Here is a 20,111-nt window from a genome sequence, read left to right on the forward strand (position 1 = left end):
CTGACATATTAGGTTCGGGATGATAGCGACTGTCTGGTTCATTCATGATAATCTGTTGTTGTGGTTGATTCTGCTGCTGGTAAGAGCGACTGTTATTAAATGTACGCTGAAAATTATGCTCATTACTTTTACGTCTGTCATGATAGTCATTGCTATACGGCGCGTTGCGATAGGAATTGAAATGATGTGTTTTCTGTACGTAGTTATTTCCTTGTTGCTGTGCATTACTATTTGGTGTAGCCGACGCTATACGTGTATGCGGCGAAACATGAAAGTTTGGTTGACCTTGCACATTACATTGTTGGTTAGGTATGCTAACCGACTGGTTTTGTTGCTGTTGTTGGGAAAAACCTCTATTCTTACCAAAATGTGGTTCCTGTTGCTGATAATTTTGACGATACTGATAATTAAAATTTTGTCTGTAATTAAAGTTCTGGTGGTTGTCGTTTCTGGAGCGTCTATTATCTTTGCTATTGAAATAGCGTGGCTGTTCGTAATTACTGTATGTTGGTTGGCCTTGGTTATGATGTGAAAAATTTTTCTTTATGAAGGGATAATCTGATTGCTGAACTTCCAAAAGCTGTAACAGATCTCTGAATGCCGAAATATTTTCTTTCTGCTGACCTGTTAAAAGTGATACTCTTAATGATCGTGGTAATTTAGAAATACATAATTGGATAAGTGCAGATCACTTAAGTACTGGTTTTGTTGGACCATGTGTTCAAAAAATTGCGTGACAGTGGGAAAATTTGAGTTCTCATAATTCGGTAAACTAGTTAATTGATCCTTGATTCCGCGCTGTGTCGTCTTCGACCAATACGCTGACAGAAAAGCATTCTGAAATTCTTCTACCTAGTAGCACTGTCTCGCGATCGGTCTCATACGAGTTGCCGGTTCGCCTTCCAAAAAACTGCAAATAAATTCAAGTTTGTGTGTTACGGGCGAGGCTGGTGGAAAAGCAAAGCTAAGTTGTTGTATCCAATCCAAGGGGTGAATCTGAATTCTGTCATTTTTAAATACCTTAAATTTTCTCACGGATAGAAAGTGCTTATAATCAAATTATCGTCTCTGTATGTATGAACAGGTTCAGGATTGAATGATAATCTGTTTGTCTGTGACTGTTCGGATTCTAAGTCACGTACACTCTGTAAATTACCTAAATTATACTGGCTATGTGAGTGTGAGAAATGTTCGGAATGTGGCGTATGCTGTGCCGTGTTAGAGGTTGAAACATTTTTCATCTCTGTCACTTCTTGTTGTAACGATGACAATTTTCTACGTAATGTATTATTGGACGAACCTATCTCACTGATCGTCTGCTGTAAATTTTGGAATTCGGGTGTTTGATTAAACGAAACTGGTGACGTATCGTCTGATTTGGTGTCATTATTATTTTCGATAACATCAATACGACTGGCCAATTCATCACGTTTTTCAGTCAGTGCTTTTACCTGATCATCGTTTTTAGTATCACAAGCATTAATTTGTTTCTGTAATTTACGTGTGGTTTTGTTCAATTTCTTAACGTCTGCTTTGATGGCATTGGAATCCTGTATTAATTCCAACTTTTCAAGTCTGAATGTCTAATGTGTGTGCGTCTGTTTTTGTTTTAAAATCGGAGATTTCATCATGCAATTCGGTGTTCAACTGTTTGATTTCGTCTGATACTGTAGCAAAATTGTTGTCTACGTATGTTTTTGCTTTCGTAAACAATTTACGCTTATCTTCCTGTCTCTGTGCAGTAATTGTTTCCATGACTTGTTGCTATACTTAATTCTGTTCCTGTATAAATTTACGGTAACGCGTTTCACTGTTTTGTAGGTGGTGATTAAAACGTTCGTCAATTAGGCTGCTTTGCTGTTTAAATTTCTTGTCGACTTTCGCATCCAGTGTGCGTGAAAGTTCTGTTGACATTAATTTAAACACGTCGCGTAACTGTGTTGCGTTTTCAGAGCATTGTTTAGCGACTGCACTAATTTCATCTCTAACTAATTTAGTTGTGGCTGCATGCGTATTACTTAATTCTTGTGCCACAGATCTAATTTCTTCACTACTATTCCTAGCACAAGCCTTAATTTCCTCACGTAATTGTTCTTTAGTATCATGACATTGCACGGCAACGGCTGTAATCTGTTCACTAAGTCGTTTGTTCTTTTCATTAAGTTGTTTGAAATTGTTGTCTTGTTTTTCATTCGACTGTTTGAGATTTTCATTAAGTTGTTGTTTGAGATTTTCATTAAGTTGTAGCAATAATGCCATAACTCGATCCATGTCAAAATTAGCTGCTGTACTCTCTGTGCTGTGTGATGGTGTATGTGCATTTGTCACGTTTTGTGTACCGGTAACCATTTGGTCATTGTCTGATTCACAATAAGGTTTGCCAATCGGATGTGCACTGTTGGTCACTACATCGGAATCAAATAAACTTGACGTGTTTTGTGAATATTGTTCACCTTCGTTAGAGTCATTTATCTGTTCACTGTGTAAATTTTGCAAATCAAGTGTGTTAAACTGGACAGCGTTCATTGTAACGGAACGTGCCGCGTCATCAATTGTCGTTGAATTAACAGAGGACACTATTGAATTTGTTTGCTCATCATTAGCATTAAAATCATTACTAGTGATCGGTACGCACTGATTGTAAATAGAGGATTATCACTATTACACTGAGTGTCGCAAGTATTATCGGTCAAATTATTCGAGTCGGCTATTCCACTCATTGCACATCGCGATGTACTGTTAGCAGTTTTTCGCGGCATTTTTCACAAATCAAAATTAAGCACAAAATGAAACAAAGACGAAGCAAAAATGGAACAAACACAATTACAACAAAGAGCAATAAATTGCCGATGATCTGTGAAAGAAAGAGTGACAAATTAGTAAGTGCGTTGCGCCAGATGCAAACTACGTTTAATATTAAGTAAATAAGAGCAGATATATGACTACTTCTCAGAAATTCACAAAAATACGATCCTGGCCGGTTGTCGCCAAGTGTAACCTCCCCACAGAAAAAATAATAAATAATATGAATAATATTCTAATTTAGTGTAACCCCAAAACAGAAAAATTAATGAACTTCTCAACAGTAAAAATTATAATTATGTCGTTCACATTCAGTGTAACGTCCCAACAAAAAAATAAATTCAGTAACCTGGTAATAATACAATGTAACTAACCTCTCAATTAAATTGTCGCTCACTTATAACTTTTCAATAATTGACTGAATTAAATCTGGTAATAATCTGGTAATAATACAATGTAACTAACCTCTCAATTAAATTGTCGCTCACTTATAACTTTTCAATAATTGACTGTGAATTTAACCTGGTAAATTTTGGACGTCAGCAGTGCTGCATCATGGCCCTGAAAGATCATTCTGAATAAAAAAAGAAAAATTCTTACCTCAATGAAGTCGCCGGATAACGCATATATATCTGCTCTTACAATAATTTTTTCTGGCACAGCCCTGTGCAATGCTGGCCGATAGATTTGTCATTTATGAAAAGAAACAACTGATTTTTCTTTTGCAATAATCGGGATGATCATGGATTGGAGAAATTAGTAAATTCTTTAAATTGAAATGAATGGTTGTTTAAAGTTACTTTTTATGAGAAAGATTATTATTAGGACATTTTTTAAAACATTTACATGGGACTTGAGATAACAATACTACATATGCGCTAGGCTGCTTTTACCTTATACAATAATGCTCAGGCTCCGACATCGCTGCACCACGACCTGCCCAGCCAACACGATACACCAGACCAGGCTGCTCGCAAGCAACAACTTACTCCTACAGCTACACAGTTCCTACTGCAGTCAACACTGCTCTCTGGTCTGAGATTCTCTTATACCTTACATATCGCAGGCAGCGCGTGAGCAATACATCGAAATTACATCTGCTCGGACCTCTTACAATGTATTGTATATTACCCGCCTTCCCCTTACCCCTACGTTACTCAGATTTTTGAACATCTTGCACCATTTGACATTGTCGAACGCTTTTTCCAGGTCTCTAAATCCTCTGAACGTGTCCTGATTTTCTTTGGTCTTGCTTCTGTTATCAACCACAACGTCAGAGTTGCCTCGCTGATGCCTTTACCTTTACTAAAGCCAAATTAATCGTCATGTAACACATCCGCTATTTTCTTTTCCATTCTGCTGTTTGTATTATTGTTGTCAGTAACTTGGATGCGTGAGCTGTTATTCTGACTGTGCGATAATTCTCACACTTGTCAGCTGTTGCTGTCTTCATAATTCTGTGGATGATGTTTCTCCGAAAGTCAGACGTTGTATCGCTAGTCTTATACAGTCTACACAACAAAGTGAATAGTCGTTTTGTTGCAGCTTCCCTCTAGGATTTTAAAAATTCTGATGAAATGTTAACTGTCCTTTCTGCATTATTCGACACTAGTCTTCCGAAGCTCTTTTAAATTTTGAATCTAATACTGGATCCCCTATCTCTTCTATATCGACTCCCGTTTCTTCTTCTGTCACGTCCTCCCCCTCACAGGGCCCTCAGTGTACTATCTCCACCAATCCGCTACTGGTCTGCATTTAACGTTGGAATTCACAGTGCGCTTTTAATGCTACCACCCTTGTTTTTAATTTCACAGAAGGTTGATTTGACATTTCCGTATGCTGAGTCAGTCCTTTCAACAATTCATTCTTTCTCGATTTATTCACATTTTTCATACAGCCATTTCGTCTTAGCTTCCCTGCACTTCCTATTAATTCATTCCTAAGCGATTGTATTTCTGTAGTTCTGAATTCCACTGAACATTTTTGTACTTCCTTCTTACGTCGATCAACTGAAATATTTCTTCTGTTACCCATTGCAGTTACTGTCTTTTTACCTTTCTTTTCAAATTCTGTGGTTGCCCTTTTTGGAAATATCCATTACGCTTCAACTGAACTACCTACTGAGCTATTCCTTATCTCCGCAGCTCGTGGTCTCTCGGTTGCGTTTTCGCTTCCCGAGCACGGGATCCCGGATTCGATTCCCGGCGGGGTCAGGGATTTTCACCTGCCTCGAGATGACTGGATGTTTGTGTTCTCCTCATCATTTCATCATCAAGATCGGACTGAGCAAAAGTTGGGAATTTGTACGGGCGCTGATAGCCACGCAGTTGAGCGCCCCACAATCCAAACATCATCATCATCAGCATTATCTCAGAGGACTTAAAGCACGTATCTTCATTCCGTAATTCTTCGGTATTCCACTTCTTTGTGGATTTATTCTTCCTCACAAACCTCTTAAACTTCAGTCTACTCTTCATCACTACTAAATTGTAATCTGAATTTGTACCTGCTCCAGGGTAAGCCTTAAAATCCAACATATGATTACCGGATCTTTGCCTGACCATAATGTAATGTAACTGAAATCTTCCAGTATCTCTTCCCACGTATACCTCTTACTCTTGTGTTTATGGAACAGATTATTCGCTATTACTATCTGAAATTTCTTTCAGAACTCAATTAGTCAGCTTCCTTTGCCATTCCTAGTACCACGCCCATATCCTCCCTTACCCCTTCTTTTACTCTTTACCGTACAACTACATTCCAATCCCCCATGACTTACATTTCCATCTCCCTTTACATATTCAATTACCACTTTCATATTCATAATGAGCCCTACTCCCGTTACACTATTTTCTGATGCTGTTGATGTTACCCTATACTCATCTGCTCACAAATCGTTGTCTTCTTTTAACGTTATCCTTTGGTTGGTTATTCAATCTTTTCGTCATGGTCACCTCCACCTGGGCAGGAGACTCCCGTCGTACTCAGCATGAGTAGCTAAAATTACGCACTGGCGACTATTCTTACCTCAAATAGCGCTACGTTGACGTTCTGAACATGTTTTCTGGATTTGATGAATGGAATTGGCTATTTTTAACCATTATTTTTCTTCTTTGTTACTGTTTATCGGTTTTTCCCTTTTTAAACGTAAATTCTACATTGAGATGTGGTAGATGCAACATAGAAAAACAACCAATGGTAGACAAGTCTTTCCGCAGGCTCGCCATTTGTAAACGCTCTTTTCCTTTAGTAAGGTGATAACATTGATTGCAGCGTATGCAAAAGGCAAAAGAGAGAAAGTGCTATTAAAACAATGAGGTGAAGGACGAAAATCGGCAAAGCCTCTGTAGTAGGGCTTTCTTTAACTCGGTGATGCGTGACCGTGGAAATATGACGAAGTAGTTCTGTGCATCAGAATTAACTTTGGAATAAAATGACGCCCACAAATCGGCATCGGACTTCGTTATCATGCAACTGAAATGAAGATAGATTCATTTTCTGAAAGACACTGTGAGCACTCAAGACGGCGACAGTGGCGGCCAGTCCATTGCATCACAGCAGATGAGGACAAGGACTAAATTAAATAATGCAAATAAATAAATCAATAATCATATTAGTGTAAGTCAGCTTATTTAAAATAACATCATGAGACACCACCTTTTATTCTGTCCGTTCACTAGGACGGCTACGACAGAATAGAGTGCAAAGCAGTATTGAGACACTAGCAATTGTCCTAAAAATAAATTCGAGGGGAAAAAAGTCGTAGGTCATATATCTGACATAGGGAAGTTGTCTTGATAATGATAAATTATGGGATTACATAAATAAGGAAATGCAGAGGAATTTCAGTGCTTATTCGCATGCAGAAAATACAATATAAATGCTATGCACATATTAAAAGAATCGATCCGACTAGAACAGCAAGGGAAATTCAATAGTTCGGCGACACTCGACACAAAACTAAAATCAACAAAATAATGTTAATTATATCAGTATAAGAAGACGCGAAATGCTCGTTGGAAAAACGTTTACGCAGAAAATTCACTACTTGATTATTGCGGTACTACATCAACTCGAGAAGACCGGAACCACACCGTCAAAAGGTAGAAGCAAGTCTATCCTGAGGAAATGAGAGTGTATGGGCACGAATTAAGCCCGAAAGAAAATTCAGAAATGACGTTTTTGGTATGTCGTATGGTACAATACTTCCCAAACGTTAATAACACGTACATACAAAAACTATACACTATCTCAACAAATGGCCGATACGGTTATTATTGTACATAAAAATTATACACTGCTTCATTAAACGTACACGGACAGCCTTAAGTAATGCAAAACTGACCATTAAATGTTACCAGAGGTGGGTCCACCAGTATGAGAGTAGGAGAGGAGTAATCTGCTGTCAACAGAGAAGCAGTGAAAGTAGAATGGATCGGTCAGGAGAGGTCAGTGACTCTGAACGTGAACCAGTCATGTGATGTTACTTGAGTAATAAATCCATCACGGACATTTCAGTCCTTCTAAAGCTGCCCCAGTCAACTGTTGGCAACGTGACAGTGAAATACTCGTAGAAACGCGAGAGTTCTGCTACAACCAAACGAAGATCAGATAGGTGTCATGCAGTGACGGACAGGGAACATCGAGCACGATGATTATAAAACAACCTCATGAAATGATCGGAAGGAGTCAGCCGTGAGTTGTGAAGAGCTATCAGCAATCACGCTAGCAGAATGACTGTGTGTATGTGTGTGGCAGTCCAGCTTGACAACGTTTCTACAGTCAGTGCTAAGCCGTTCTTGAGGTGGTGTAGAGAATCACTGGACAAAAATGATTCGGAGAAAGGAATCGCGCTCGCTTTACTCAGTGGTAGTTCTGTGGGCGGTTTTGGGTACATATTGCACTTAATAAAACGGTAAATACGGAAGTTTGTGAACACAGTTGACAACATTGCGTGCTGCGTATAGCACCGAACCATTTTGGAGACGATTTTTCAGCATATGAGGCAAAGATTGGTGGTGAATGCAATTCCTGAAATCGACTGTGCCCATAGTCACAACCCGAACCCAATGGAACAGTTTTGAGATGCAGCAGAACATCCATTTTCCTTAAAAACAGCCATCAAATGCGCATGTTCTTGGGTTAAACTGTCAGCGTCAGAAATGGCACATGCTCTCCGTTTTTATTTAACGGTAACCTTTTTGAACAGAATGACGGAGTAGCTATGGGTAGTCCTTTATCACCCATAGTCGCCAATTTATTTATGGAGGACTTCGAGGATATGGCACTGAGGTTTTTATGGAAAATGGATACTCCGAGAAGCAGATTCGTCGGGCTGTGGAGTTTGGACCATCCCTGGAGGTGCATGAAGAGGAAAATAGATCGGTGGCCTTTCTTCCTTTTGCTGTAGGCATATCGTTTAAGGAATTTTAACATCAAGAGTGTGTTCCGTCCACCTTCCAAGATCAGGGCGCTACTCGGCTCTGTGAAAGATGATTTGGGGCTTAGGAAACCCGGCGTATACAAAATTCCGTGTCAATGTGGGAAGGCTTAGATTGGCCGTTCGATTCGCACAGTTCGTGACGGGTGTGTGGAACATCGCCGTCTTACGAGGCTATAACAGCCGGAAAAATCGGCAGTAGCAGAACACTGCTTAAATAAGTGACATAGTATGAAATTTGATGAAACTGTGGTAGTAGCTAACATTTCCAGTTTTTGGAACAGTGTCTATAGAGAGGCGATTGAAATTAGGTTGGCGGATAATTTAATCAACAGAGACAATGGGTTTCTCCTAGCAAGACATGGAATCCTGTATTATCTCGTAACAAAATTGAACGTTCTTCGGTGTGGCCCTGAGTGCGATATATCGTTGCCAGCAGTGTTCTACTACGGGCGGCGCCACCTCCCTGTCTTGGAGGGCAGCAACCGTGATGGGCGGCTCATGCGTCGTGTACTGAACAGTGGCCTATATAGGACGTCCATTTGCACCCTGGCGTCAGTTCTCAGCGGGACTCATCGGCAGAAGCAGTATTCTACTGAAGATGGTGACCAGTTGGATCGTTGGATCGCCGAAATATCGAGCCAAGTTGATTTTAGGATCCGGCAGAAAACCCGAAGAGACTTTCAAGACTTATTACGCCGGGAAAACCTACGTAGTCACATCAAGTCCCAATGATGTTTTACGTTATAATTGAGTATTAAAAGGCCACTAACTAGATGACATTCCATCAGAATTTCTAAAATCATTGGGGGAAGTGGCAACAAAACGACTATTCACGTTTGTGTGTGGAATATATGAGTCGGCGATATACCATCTGACTTTCGGAAAAGCATCATCCACACAATTCCGAAGACGGCAAGAGCCGACAAGTGCGAGAATTATCCCACAATCAGCTTAACAGCTCATGCATCGAAGCTGCTTACAAGAATAATATACAGATGAAAGGAAAAGAAAATTGAGAATGCGCTAGGTGACGATCAGTTTGGTTTTAGGAAAAGTAAAGGGACGAGAGAGGCAATTCTGACGTTACGGCTAATAATGGAAGTAAGGCTAAAGAAAAATCAAGACACCTGCATAGGATTTGTTGACCTGGAAAAAGCGTTCGACAATATAAAATGGTGCAAGCTGTTCGAGATTCTGAAAAAAGTAGGGGTAAGCTATATGGAGAGACAGGTCATATACAATATGTACAACAACCAAGAGGGAATAATAAGAGTGGACTATCAAGAACGAAGTGCTCGTATTAAGAAGGGTGTAAGACAAGGCTGTAGCCTTTCGCCCCTACTCTTCAATCTGTACATCGAGGAAGCAATGATGGAAATAAAAGAAAGGTTCAGGAGTGGAATTAAAATACAAAGTGAAAGGATATCAATGATACGATTCGCTGATGACATTGCTATCCTGAGTGAAAGTGAAGAAGAATTAAATGATCTGCTGAACAGAATGAACAGTCCAATGAGTACACAGTATGATTTGAGAGTAAATCGGAGAAAGACGAAGGTAATGAGAAGTAGTAGAAATGAGAAAAGCGAGAAACTTAACATCAGGATTGATGGTCACGAAGTCAGTGAAGTTAAGGAATTCTGCTACCTAGGCAGTAAAATAACCAATGACGGACGGAGCAAAGAGGACATCAAAAGCAGACTCGCTATGGCAAAAAAGGCATTTCTGGCCAAGAGAAGTCTACTAATATCAAATACCGGCCTTAATTTGAGGAAGAAATTTCTGAGGATGTACGTCTGGAGTACAGCATTGTATGGTAGTGAAACATGGTGTGTGGGAAAACCGGAACAGAAGAGAATCGAAGCATTTGAGATGTTGTGCTATAGACGAATGTTGAAAATTAGGTGGACTGATAAGGTAAGGGATGAGGAGGTTCTACGCAGAATCGGAGAGGAAAGGAATATGTGGAAAACAGTGATAAGGAGAAGGGACAGGACATCTGCTAAGACATGAGGGAATGACTTCCATGGTACTAGAGGGAGCTGTAGAGGGCAAAAACTGTAGAGGAAGACAGAGATTGGAATACGTCAAGCAAATAATTGAGGACGTAGGTTGCAAGTGCTATTCTGAGATGAAGAGGTTAGCACAGGAAAGGAATTCGTGGCGGGCCGCATCAAACCAGTCAGCAGATTGATGACCAAAAAAAAATTAAAAAAAGGCCACTCCATTGATATTTTATCCAAAATAACATTAGTGTGTATAAAGGTAACTACACAGAAATTACCACTCATCTCGATTAGCATACTAAAAGGGGCGATCACAAAGTTTCCGTTTGAGGGCGTTGCTACAGCGTATACGCCTATGCGGGTATATAAGCGCGAACATGTAGGTGAGGGATTCGGGTGACATTTAAGACGTTCCGACTTGCGGTGCGGTAAATGCAGAAACGTGAACTATGGCGATGTTACTACCAAATTTGTCCAAATATGACCTATATGCTGTTATTCGCTCCTTGGCTGCCAAAGAACAAACACGAGCAGACATCCATTAGAGAAAGAATAATATGTATGGAGCAGCATGTTTGATGAAAACCTCCATTGTGCGCCACATTCTGTACTGGTCGTGATTCTACACAAGACGCCAGTCGATCTGAGAAGGCAGTCTCATCCATTACAACTCCCGTCGGAGACACCTGAGTACCCACCCTGTAGTCCCGATATTTCCCCATGCGATTATCACATCATTGGAGTTGTAAAAAAGGTCTTCTTGGGTAAACGAGAGATTAGATTAGTTTTTCGTTCCATAAATCCGTCCTCTCGTGGATGTGGATAATGTCAATGTTTCCTTTTCTTTTTTTTTTAAGCTGAAATAACAATACTAATAGTATGAATATGTACAATACATCATTTGTTTCTATCAAAAACTTCGTCAATGGAGTAGAAGGAGATAGTCACTAGTATGTCTTTCAGTCTCCTTTTAAACTGATCTTTATTTGTAACTAAATTTCTTATGTTTGCTGGAAAATTATTGAAGATGAGTGTTCCTGAGTAGCGGACCCCTTTTTGAACTAAAGTAAGTGCTTTTAAGTCCTTGTGCAGATCATTTTTGTTCCTAGTATTGTATGTATGAATTGAGCTGTTTGTTGGAAAAAGAGATATATTATTTAGGACAAATTTCATTAAGGAGCAAATATACTGAGAGGCAGTAGTTAGCATACCCAGTTCCTTGAACAGGTTTCTACAGGACGTACGTGAATGTACTCCACAAATAATACATATTACACGCTTTTGGACTCTGAAAACTTTTGTTTGACTTGAAGAGTTATCTCAAAATATTATACCATATGACATTATGGAATGAAAATAGGCAAAGTATGCAAGCTTTTTCTTTTTGATGTCGCCTATGTCAGCTAACACTCGAATTGCAAATACAGATTTGTTAAGGCGTTTCTCCAGTTCTGTGGTGTGTTCCTGCCAACTGAATTTATTATCAAGTTGTAATCCCAGGAATTTAAGACTGTCAACCTCTTCTATCTGCTCTTCTTCATACTTTATGCATATGCTGGGTGGAAACCTCTTACATGTTCTGAATTGCATATAGTGAGTCTTTTCGAAGTTTAATGTCAGTGAGTTAACTTTAAACCATTTATTAATATCCATGAAAATATCATTAGCAGATCTATCTAGAACTACACTCGACATACTATTTATTGCAATACTTGTGTCATCTGCAAACAAACCGAACTATGCTTCTGGCAATGTAAGTGATGAGAGATCATTAATGTACACAAGAAGAAGCAATGGCCCTAAGATGGGTCCTTGTGGGACACCACATGTAATTTCATCCCATTCTGATGATGACTGATGACTTAATTCACTAGTTCCTTGCACTGACACCCTTTGTGTCCTGTTAGCGAGGTATGACTTGAACCATTTTGCAGCACTGCCCGTGACACCATAGAATTCTAATTTATTTAAAAGGATGTTGTGGTTCACACAATAAAATGCCTTTGACAAATCACAGAAAATACCCGCTGCTTGTAATTTGTTATTTAATGAATTGAGTACATTTTCACTGTAGGTATAAATAGCCTTCTCGATAGCAGAACCCTTCATAAATCCAAACCGTGTTCTTCATAATATGTTATTTGTGGGCAAATGGTTGAGAAGCTGCCTGTACATTATTTTTCTACATTTTTACGATTCCAGTCGCACGATGATGTGCAACAGGCGGTTGCGGACTTCTTTGTACAGCAGGATCTTGTGTTTTACCAAACGAGTGTATCTTCAACCTGGTTGTGGGGTGATTGCCTCAGTGCTCAGGGCGATTTTATATGATTGGCTTACCGATTCAGGAGCGTACAGCATTCGAACGGAAACGATTCGATCGCCCCTTGTAAAAGTTGCTTTGTTCCACATACTAAGCAGCCGTTTGCAGTGCAGCAGTTCACATTTCAGGCTGATGAATAGGATTTGGAATGGCGTACAGGCTATACTGATATCCAGAATAGGAAGAACAAACTGTATGGAATGCAACCTTTCGGTCCCTACAGGTCTAATGGGCTGCTGCATTACATTTTTTCACAATGCGCTGGGACTGCTAAGCTCCGTCAGTAAATCTACATCTACATCTACATCTACATTTATACTCCGCAAGCCACCCAACGGTGTGTGGCGGAGGGCACTTTACGTGCCACTGTCATTACCTCCCTTTCCTGTTCCAGTCGCGTATGGTTCGCGGGAAGAACAACTGCCGGAAAGCCTCCGTGCGCGCTCGAATCTCTCTAATTTTACATTCGTGATTTCCTCTGGAGGTATAAGTAGGGGTAAGTAATATATTCGATACCTCATCCAGAAATGCACTCTCTCGAAACCTGGACAGCAAGCTACACCGCGATGCAGAGCTCCTGTCTTGGTGAGTCTGCCACTTGAGTTTTGCTAAACATCTCCGTAACGCTATCACGCTTACCAAATAACCCTGTGACGAAACGCGCCGCTCTCCTTTGGATCTTCTCTATCTCCTCTGTCAACCCGACCTGGTACGGATCCCACACTGATGAGCAATACTCAAGTATAGTTCGAACGAGTGTTTTGTAAGCCACCTCCTTTGTTGATGGACTACATTTTCTAAGGGCTCTCCCAATGAATCTCAACCTGGCACCCGCCTTACCAACAATTAATTTTATTCGATCATTCCACTTCAAATCGTTCCGTAAAGGTCTAAGAGATTTTTACCTCCTTCAGGGAGGATTGTGCACACGTTAAGGTGGCTGCACTGAAGGAGGTGGGTTGTTAGGGTTTTCCAGCCTACATAGCTCCTCCTACCCCGTGGCCCTCTATATGGAGGGGGGGGGGGGCTGGGGGCTTACATCGCACGCACCCCACAGCGCCCTCAGGCAGCAGCGCCAGCTTAGGAGTTAACTGAAAGGGTGAACAACCGCGAAGGAGGAGGAGATTAGTGTTTAACGTCCCGTCGACGACAAGGTCATTAGAGCCGGAGCACAAGCTCAGATTAGGGAAGGATGGAGAGGAAAAACGTCCACGCCTTTCGAAGATGGCCGGACATGGTTTGAACTGTCGTCCTCGCGAATGCGCGTCCAGTGTACTAACAACTGCGCTACCCTGCTCGATGTGAACAATCCTAACAATGATGTTGTTTTTCAGAATGTACTCCTGGCGAGACGAAGCAACTGGACTGCAACACATGCTTTTGCACCGCTCGTGGCGTCTGGGGATGTACGCTCATAGGGTGTCACACATATACTCTGCAGCCAGGTCTGTATCAGTTGCTTTACATCCCATGTGGCTCAGCGACTTCGCTTTAAGTGGCAGTTTTGTGGTAAAAACTAAGCAGGTACGCCGGCCCGGGTGGCCGAGCGGTTCTAGACGCTACAGTCTGGAACCACGCGACCGCTACGGTCGGAGGTTCGAATCCTGCCTCGGGCATGGATGTGTGTGATGTCCTTAGGTTAGTTAGGTTTAAGTAGTTCTAAGTTCTAGGGGACTGATGACCTCAGAAGTTAAGTCCCAGAGCCATTTGACTACGCAGGTACTGTCAAGTAATTCCGAATGTCCTGTATTTTCGTATCATTATACTTATATGTGAAACAATAGAAGGCAAAACTCCATCGACTGACTGCCGGCCGCTGGTGGCCGAGCGGTTCTGGCGCTACAGTCTGGAACCGCGCGACCGCTACGGTCGCAGGTTCGAATCCTGCCTCGGGCATGGATGTGTGTGTTGTCCTTAGGTTAGTTAGGTTTAAGTAGTTCTAAGTTCTAGGGGACTTATGACCTCAGCAGTTGAGTCCCATAGTGCTCAGAGCCATTTGAACCATTTGAACCATCGACTGACTCAAACTTTTCGGACAGACGCAAAGCTTAACATTCTATGTATTTAAAATGGTTCAAGATATCGAAAAGATGTTTCCTGCAAATCACAGCACATAGAGGGTCATGTTACTCTATGGGGCAGTGCAATGGAAACGAGACACGGAAAAAAGTAAAGAAACTGTTTATTATTACAAAAGTAATCGCGATAATTGTTAATATATTTGTCCCATTGTGATACAAGATGATCAGTGTCTTCAATGGAGCAATGTTCGGTGTCGTCTACGGAACCATGATTGCGGCCAAGCGTGAACCTCTTTGTCCGAAGCAAATCAGCGGCCACGAAAGTTTTTCTTCAGGGCTCCAAAATCGTAAAAACCTCAAGGGGAGAGATAGGAACTGTATGGACGATGTGTAAGAGCTTCCCAGAGAAGTTTCTGCAAAGTAGTCGACACAGCGAGACCTTCAGAGGTAGTGGTCCGGATTTCTGTACACACCGGTATCTCTAATACCCAGCAACACGTTCCCTTGCACTGATGCATGCCTGTAATCGTCGTGGCATACTATAGACAAGTTCATCAAGGCACTGTTGGTCCAGATTGTCCCACTCCTCAATGGCGATTCGGCGTAGATCTCTCACAACGTTTGGTGAGTCACGTAGTCCATAAATATCCCTTTTCAATGTACCCCACACATGTTCGATAGGGTTTATGTCTGGAGAACATGCTGGCCACTGGGAGTCTAGCGATGTCGTTATCCTGAAGGGAGTTATTCAGGAGATGTCCACGATAGGGGCGCGAATTGTCGTTCATGAAGACGAACGCCTCGCCAATATGCTGCCGATATGGTTGCACTATCGGTCGGAGGATGGCACTCACCTACCGTACAGCTGTTACGGCGCCTTCCCTGACCACCAGCGGCGTACGTCGGCCCCACATAGCGCCACCCCAAAACAGCAGGGAACTTCCACCTTGCTGCACTAGCTGGACAGTGTGTCTAACGCTTTCAGCCTGACCGGGTTGCCTCCACTCATCGGTGAAGGGAACGTGATGCCAATCCTGAGCGGTCCATTCGGCATGTTGTTGGGCCCATCTGTACAGCGCTGCATGGTGTCGTGGTTGCAAAGATGGACCTCGCCATGGACGTCGAAAGTGAAGTTGCATCATGCAGCCTATTGCGCACAGTTTGAATCTTAACACGACGTCCTGTGGCTGCACGAAAAGCATTATTCAACATGGTGGCGTTGCTGTCAGCTCCGAGCCATAATCGGTAGGTAGCGGTCATCCACTGCAGTAGTAGCCATTAGACGGCCTGAGCGGGGCATGCCATCGACAGTTCCTGTCTCTCTGTTTCTCCTCCATGTCCGAACAACATCGCTTTGGTTCACTCCGAGACTACTGGACACTTCGGTTGTTGAGAGCCCTTCTTGGCACAAAGTAACAATGCGGACGCGATCTAAACGCGGTATTGACCGTCTAGGCATGATTGAACTAGAGACAACACGAGCCGTATACCTCCTTCCTGGTGGAATGACGAACTGATCGGCTGTCGGACCCCCTCTGCCTAATAGGTGCTGCTCATGCATGGTTGTTTACCTCTTTGAGTGGGTATAGTGACATCTCTCAACAATCAAAGGGTCTGGGTTCGTGATACAATATCCACAGTCAATGTCTATCTTCAGGAGTTCTAGGAACCGGGGTGATGCAAAATTTTTTTTGATGTGTGTGATATCTGATCAGTTTTCCTCTCCCCAAACTGTACGAACCATGATTTTAGCGCGATGTGGTGGCTTGCTTACCTCTATCATGTTGATGTCGGTGACGGAGGTGCAGCCGCACTAGAGGAGGCGCCACCTATGGTTTGTGAAGAGGGGCAGCAGCCCTTCCAGTAGTAGCGGGGACAACACTTTGGCTGACAGATTTAACTGCCTGTTTAACAATAGCCAATACTTTCCTATTCTGTTGGTACAGTGAATGTCTAAAAACAAGGGTAAATTGCAGCCATTGTACTTGTTGTTGACATTAAGCTCTACAGTACGATTTAATGGCGTGGGCATCCTCTTGTGTAAAATTTTTTGACAGTAAAATTGTCTGGCATTCAAACGTCCAAGTTGGAACTACTCAGGACAATGTTACCATCAGGAACTACCCCATATGGCGTTCTACGGGTTGGAAGGTTGGAAGGTGGAATGTTGGATTGTCCAGTCGAAGAGCTACGTGGGAGAGCCTCAAAATAGAAACAGAAAGGCTGAAGCCAGATATGGTAGGGATTAGCAACGTGTGATGGCGGTTAGAGTAGGACTTCTGATCAGCTGAATGTGTTAACAACACAAAACTGTGGGTAACGCGGTGGATGATTAATGAATAAGAAAATAGTGATCAAGACTGAGTTACAATGAAAAATATAGGAGCCAATTATCGTAGCCAATAGGAATAGGCTCGATCTGCCATAGTAGTAATGTACCTACTAACTACGCAGATGATGAAGATATTGGGAAATGTATTATGAGTTAAAAGAAATTCTTCAGTTCATTAAAGGGGATGAAAATATAATTTTGATATAAGATGGAAATCGATAGTACAAGAAAGAAGTGAATTAAAAATTGTAGGCGAACATGGGCTGACGGAAAGCAATGAAAGAAGCAGTCCCGTAGTAGAATTTCCCACACAACGTAACTTAACATATTCAAGATACCTGGAAACACCATATCGTTTCAGACAGATTACATCCTGATAAGACAGAAATTTCGCAACCAGATTTTAAACTGCGAAATGTTTCCGGTGGCAGATGTGGACACTCACGATAATTTATTCGTTATAAACAAGGCGTTCAAACCGAATACATTACTAAAAAGTAATATCGACAGAAAATGCAAATTTATGAACAGGAAGTTTGTAGAACCTTGCATGTCCATAGGAAACATAAGACTATATGCTGGCTATAGGAACATTTAAGAGACCTTTGCATAGAGATAAGTAGATGTATGAACATTAAGACCCGGTACCTCTGAAAATGTGGAAGGCAGGTACTGAGGGGCATGAATATTATTGAACCTTCATTTTAATGAGCATCGTGCATATGTTGTTCGAACACTGGTTTCACGCAGCTCTTTTCGCTAGTCAATCCCGTAGAAGTCACTCTACCTCTGCATAACTGCTGTAGCCAACATCCATTTGATCCAGCCTAACGTATTCGACCCTTGGTCTACCTATACAATTTTTACACCCCTCGCTCCTCTCCAGTGTAAAATAACGATTCCTTGAGACCACAGTAGCCTACGTGTTGCAGAACTCTCATTTTAGTCAGGTTGTATTAACCCCTTTTTCCACAGTGAATTTCGGTACCTCCTCATTACCTACTCGATTTACCCATTGAATCTTCAGCATTTCTCTGTAGCTATTGTCTTCTTGCCTGGCACTTCAGGAAAGGCTTCCTAGCATTTTAATTCATACTTCTCTTTTTCAGAAACGTTTTTCCTGAAATTACCTCCCTACTTCAACTGTCATCAGTTATTTCGGTGCGTGAACAGAAAAACTCATCTACTACTCATAGCGTCTCACTTCCTAATCTAACTGCCTCAGTATCTCCTGATATGATTCGGTTACATTCATTTTTTATTTTGTTGATATTCATCCAATAACCTCTTTTCAAGACACTACCCAGTTCCTATGATTGATTTTCCAAAGCTTCTGACCTCTCTGACAGAATTATAATGCCGTCAGCAGTGTTGAAACTTTTTATTTCTTCTCCCTTACCTTAATTCTCTTTCCAATTTCTCCTCGGTTTTCTGTACTTCTTGCTCAATGTACAGATTGAATAACGTCGCAGATAGGCTACAACCCTGCCTGAATCCCTTCTCGGGCACTGTTCCTCTTGCAACTGCCGACTGTTCACTGTGCAAGTTGTAGGTAATTTTCCGCCCAATTGCTTTATCCCTTCTGCCTTCTGCACTTCAGATAGTGAATTCTAGTAATTCTCTGAACTTCAGTCACCTTTCCAACTATCTCCTTCGTTACTTTCATAACATGCTCCAAATTTAGATAGAATAACGACTGCGATTTGCTACGATCATGTCTCACCCCCTTCTCAACCGCTGTATACCTTTCACGTCTTTCAGCTACTTGCAGTCTTGTTTCTATACAATTTACAGGTAAGTATTCACGCCCTGTGTTTTATTCCTGCTACCTTCAGAATTTCAAAGAGTTCTCTACAACTACAGTTTTTCTTGTCTTGAACCTGTATTCTAAAGTACCGTGCGGTTAAGTGATTTTCCTCGACGTCGTCCTCTACGTTTTTTTCTTTTTTTTCATTCTCCTATAAAAAATTTTGTCAGTATTTTTCAAACATGACTTATTAAGCGGATAGTTCGGTAATATTGACACATGCCTTCTTAGAATTGAATAGTTTATATTTTAACACTGGATATTTCGCCTATATCAGATTCTTGCACATCAAGCAGAATAGTTTTGCCACAGCTAGCTCACCAAGGGATCGCTGTAATTCTGTTGTTATGTCGTCAACCCCGGGGGCCTTTTTCCGCATCGTCTCTGCCATACTCTTTTCGCTGTTTCATAAGTCCGAATTCACCTTCATTTACATACTCTCGAGTTTCTGTAATAGTATCTTCAAGTTCATTTCCTTTGTACAGTCCTTCTCTATATTCCTTCCTCTTCCCAGTTTCTCTTCCCCTACTTCGTACTAACATGCGTCCAGCCATCATGATTTAGGTTTGCTGGCAGTTCCCTAAATCTCCTAAGGCAAATGCCGGGATAGTTCCTACAAAATGGCACGACCGCTTTTCTCCTTCACATTCCCTAATCTGAGCTTGTGCTTCGTCTCTGGTGACCTTGCTGTCGACGAGACATTAAGCGCTAATCTCCTCCTCCTCCTCTCCCTCCTTCTCTCCGTGTTCCTCTTTACTTTGTACTAGCGGTATCTACGTCAGGTGTGCTCCTACACTCTCGCATTTGTCTTCTAGCCATATCTCCTTAGCGGTATTTTACTTTATCTCAATTTCATTTTTTTGACTTCTGTATCCTGTTTTGCCCTCTTTGAGCTTTTTTTTACATTTTCTCCTATTATTAGCTACAGTCAATATCTCGTGTCTTATCCAAGAATTTCTAATGGACCTTGGTTTTTTTGCTGGCCTTTGTGGCCGAGCGGTTCTAGGCGCTTCAGTCTGGAACCGCGCGATCGCAGGTTCGAATCCTGCCTCGGGCATGGATGTGTGTGATGTCCTTAGGTTAGTTAGGTTTAAGTAGTTCTAAGTCTAGGGGACCGATGATCTCTGATGTTAAGTCCCATAGTACTCAGAGCACTATTTGACGATCTATAGTCTTCACTGTATCTTCTCTCTAAGATACTAATTAGTCTTTGATAATATTTCTTTCCTTGCTTCCGTCAGTCTCAGCCAAATGCTTCTTTTGAAGTTTGAGTAAACTGTAATTCTCAATGTATTCAGTCCCCATCTACTTAATTTTCTACGCATTTTAATTAAAAGTCCATAACCAATAAATTGTGATTAGAAACCACATCCACCC

At 41.5% G+C, this 20,111-nt stretch overlaps 1 protein-coding gene across 2 annotated transcripts in view; it reads left to right on the forward strand.

The window, feature by feature from the left end:
- Window positions 1–20,111, forward strand: part of LOC126203132 (protease inhibitors-like) — an 87,216-nt gene that overhangs the window by 14,928 nt on the left and 52,177 nt on the right. The window contains exon 2 of one of the 2 annotated variants that reach the window (XM_049937379.1): window positions 13,909–14,019. The exons of the other annotated variant lie outside the window; for it this stretch is intronic. Coding sequence (XP_049793336.1) covers window positions 13,909–14,019 — 111 coding nt within the window. The remainder of the gene's footprint in view (window positions 1–13,908; window positions 14,020–20,111) is intronic. 2 annotated transcript variants of the gene reach the window in all.

This window comes from Schistocerca nitens, chromosome 9 (assembly GCF_023898315.1).
Source record: "Schistocerca nitens isolate TAMUIC-IGC-003100 chromosome 9, iqSchNite1.1, whole genome shotgun sequence".
Lineage (NCBI taxonomy): Eukaryota > Metazoa > Arthropoda > Insecta > Orthoptera > Acrididae > Schistocerca > Schistocerca nitens.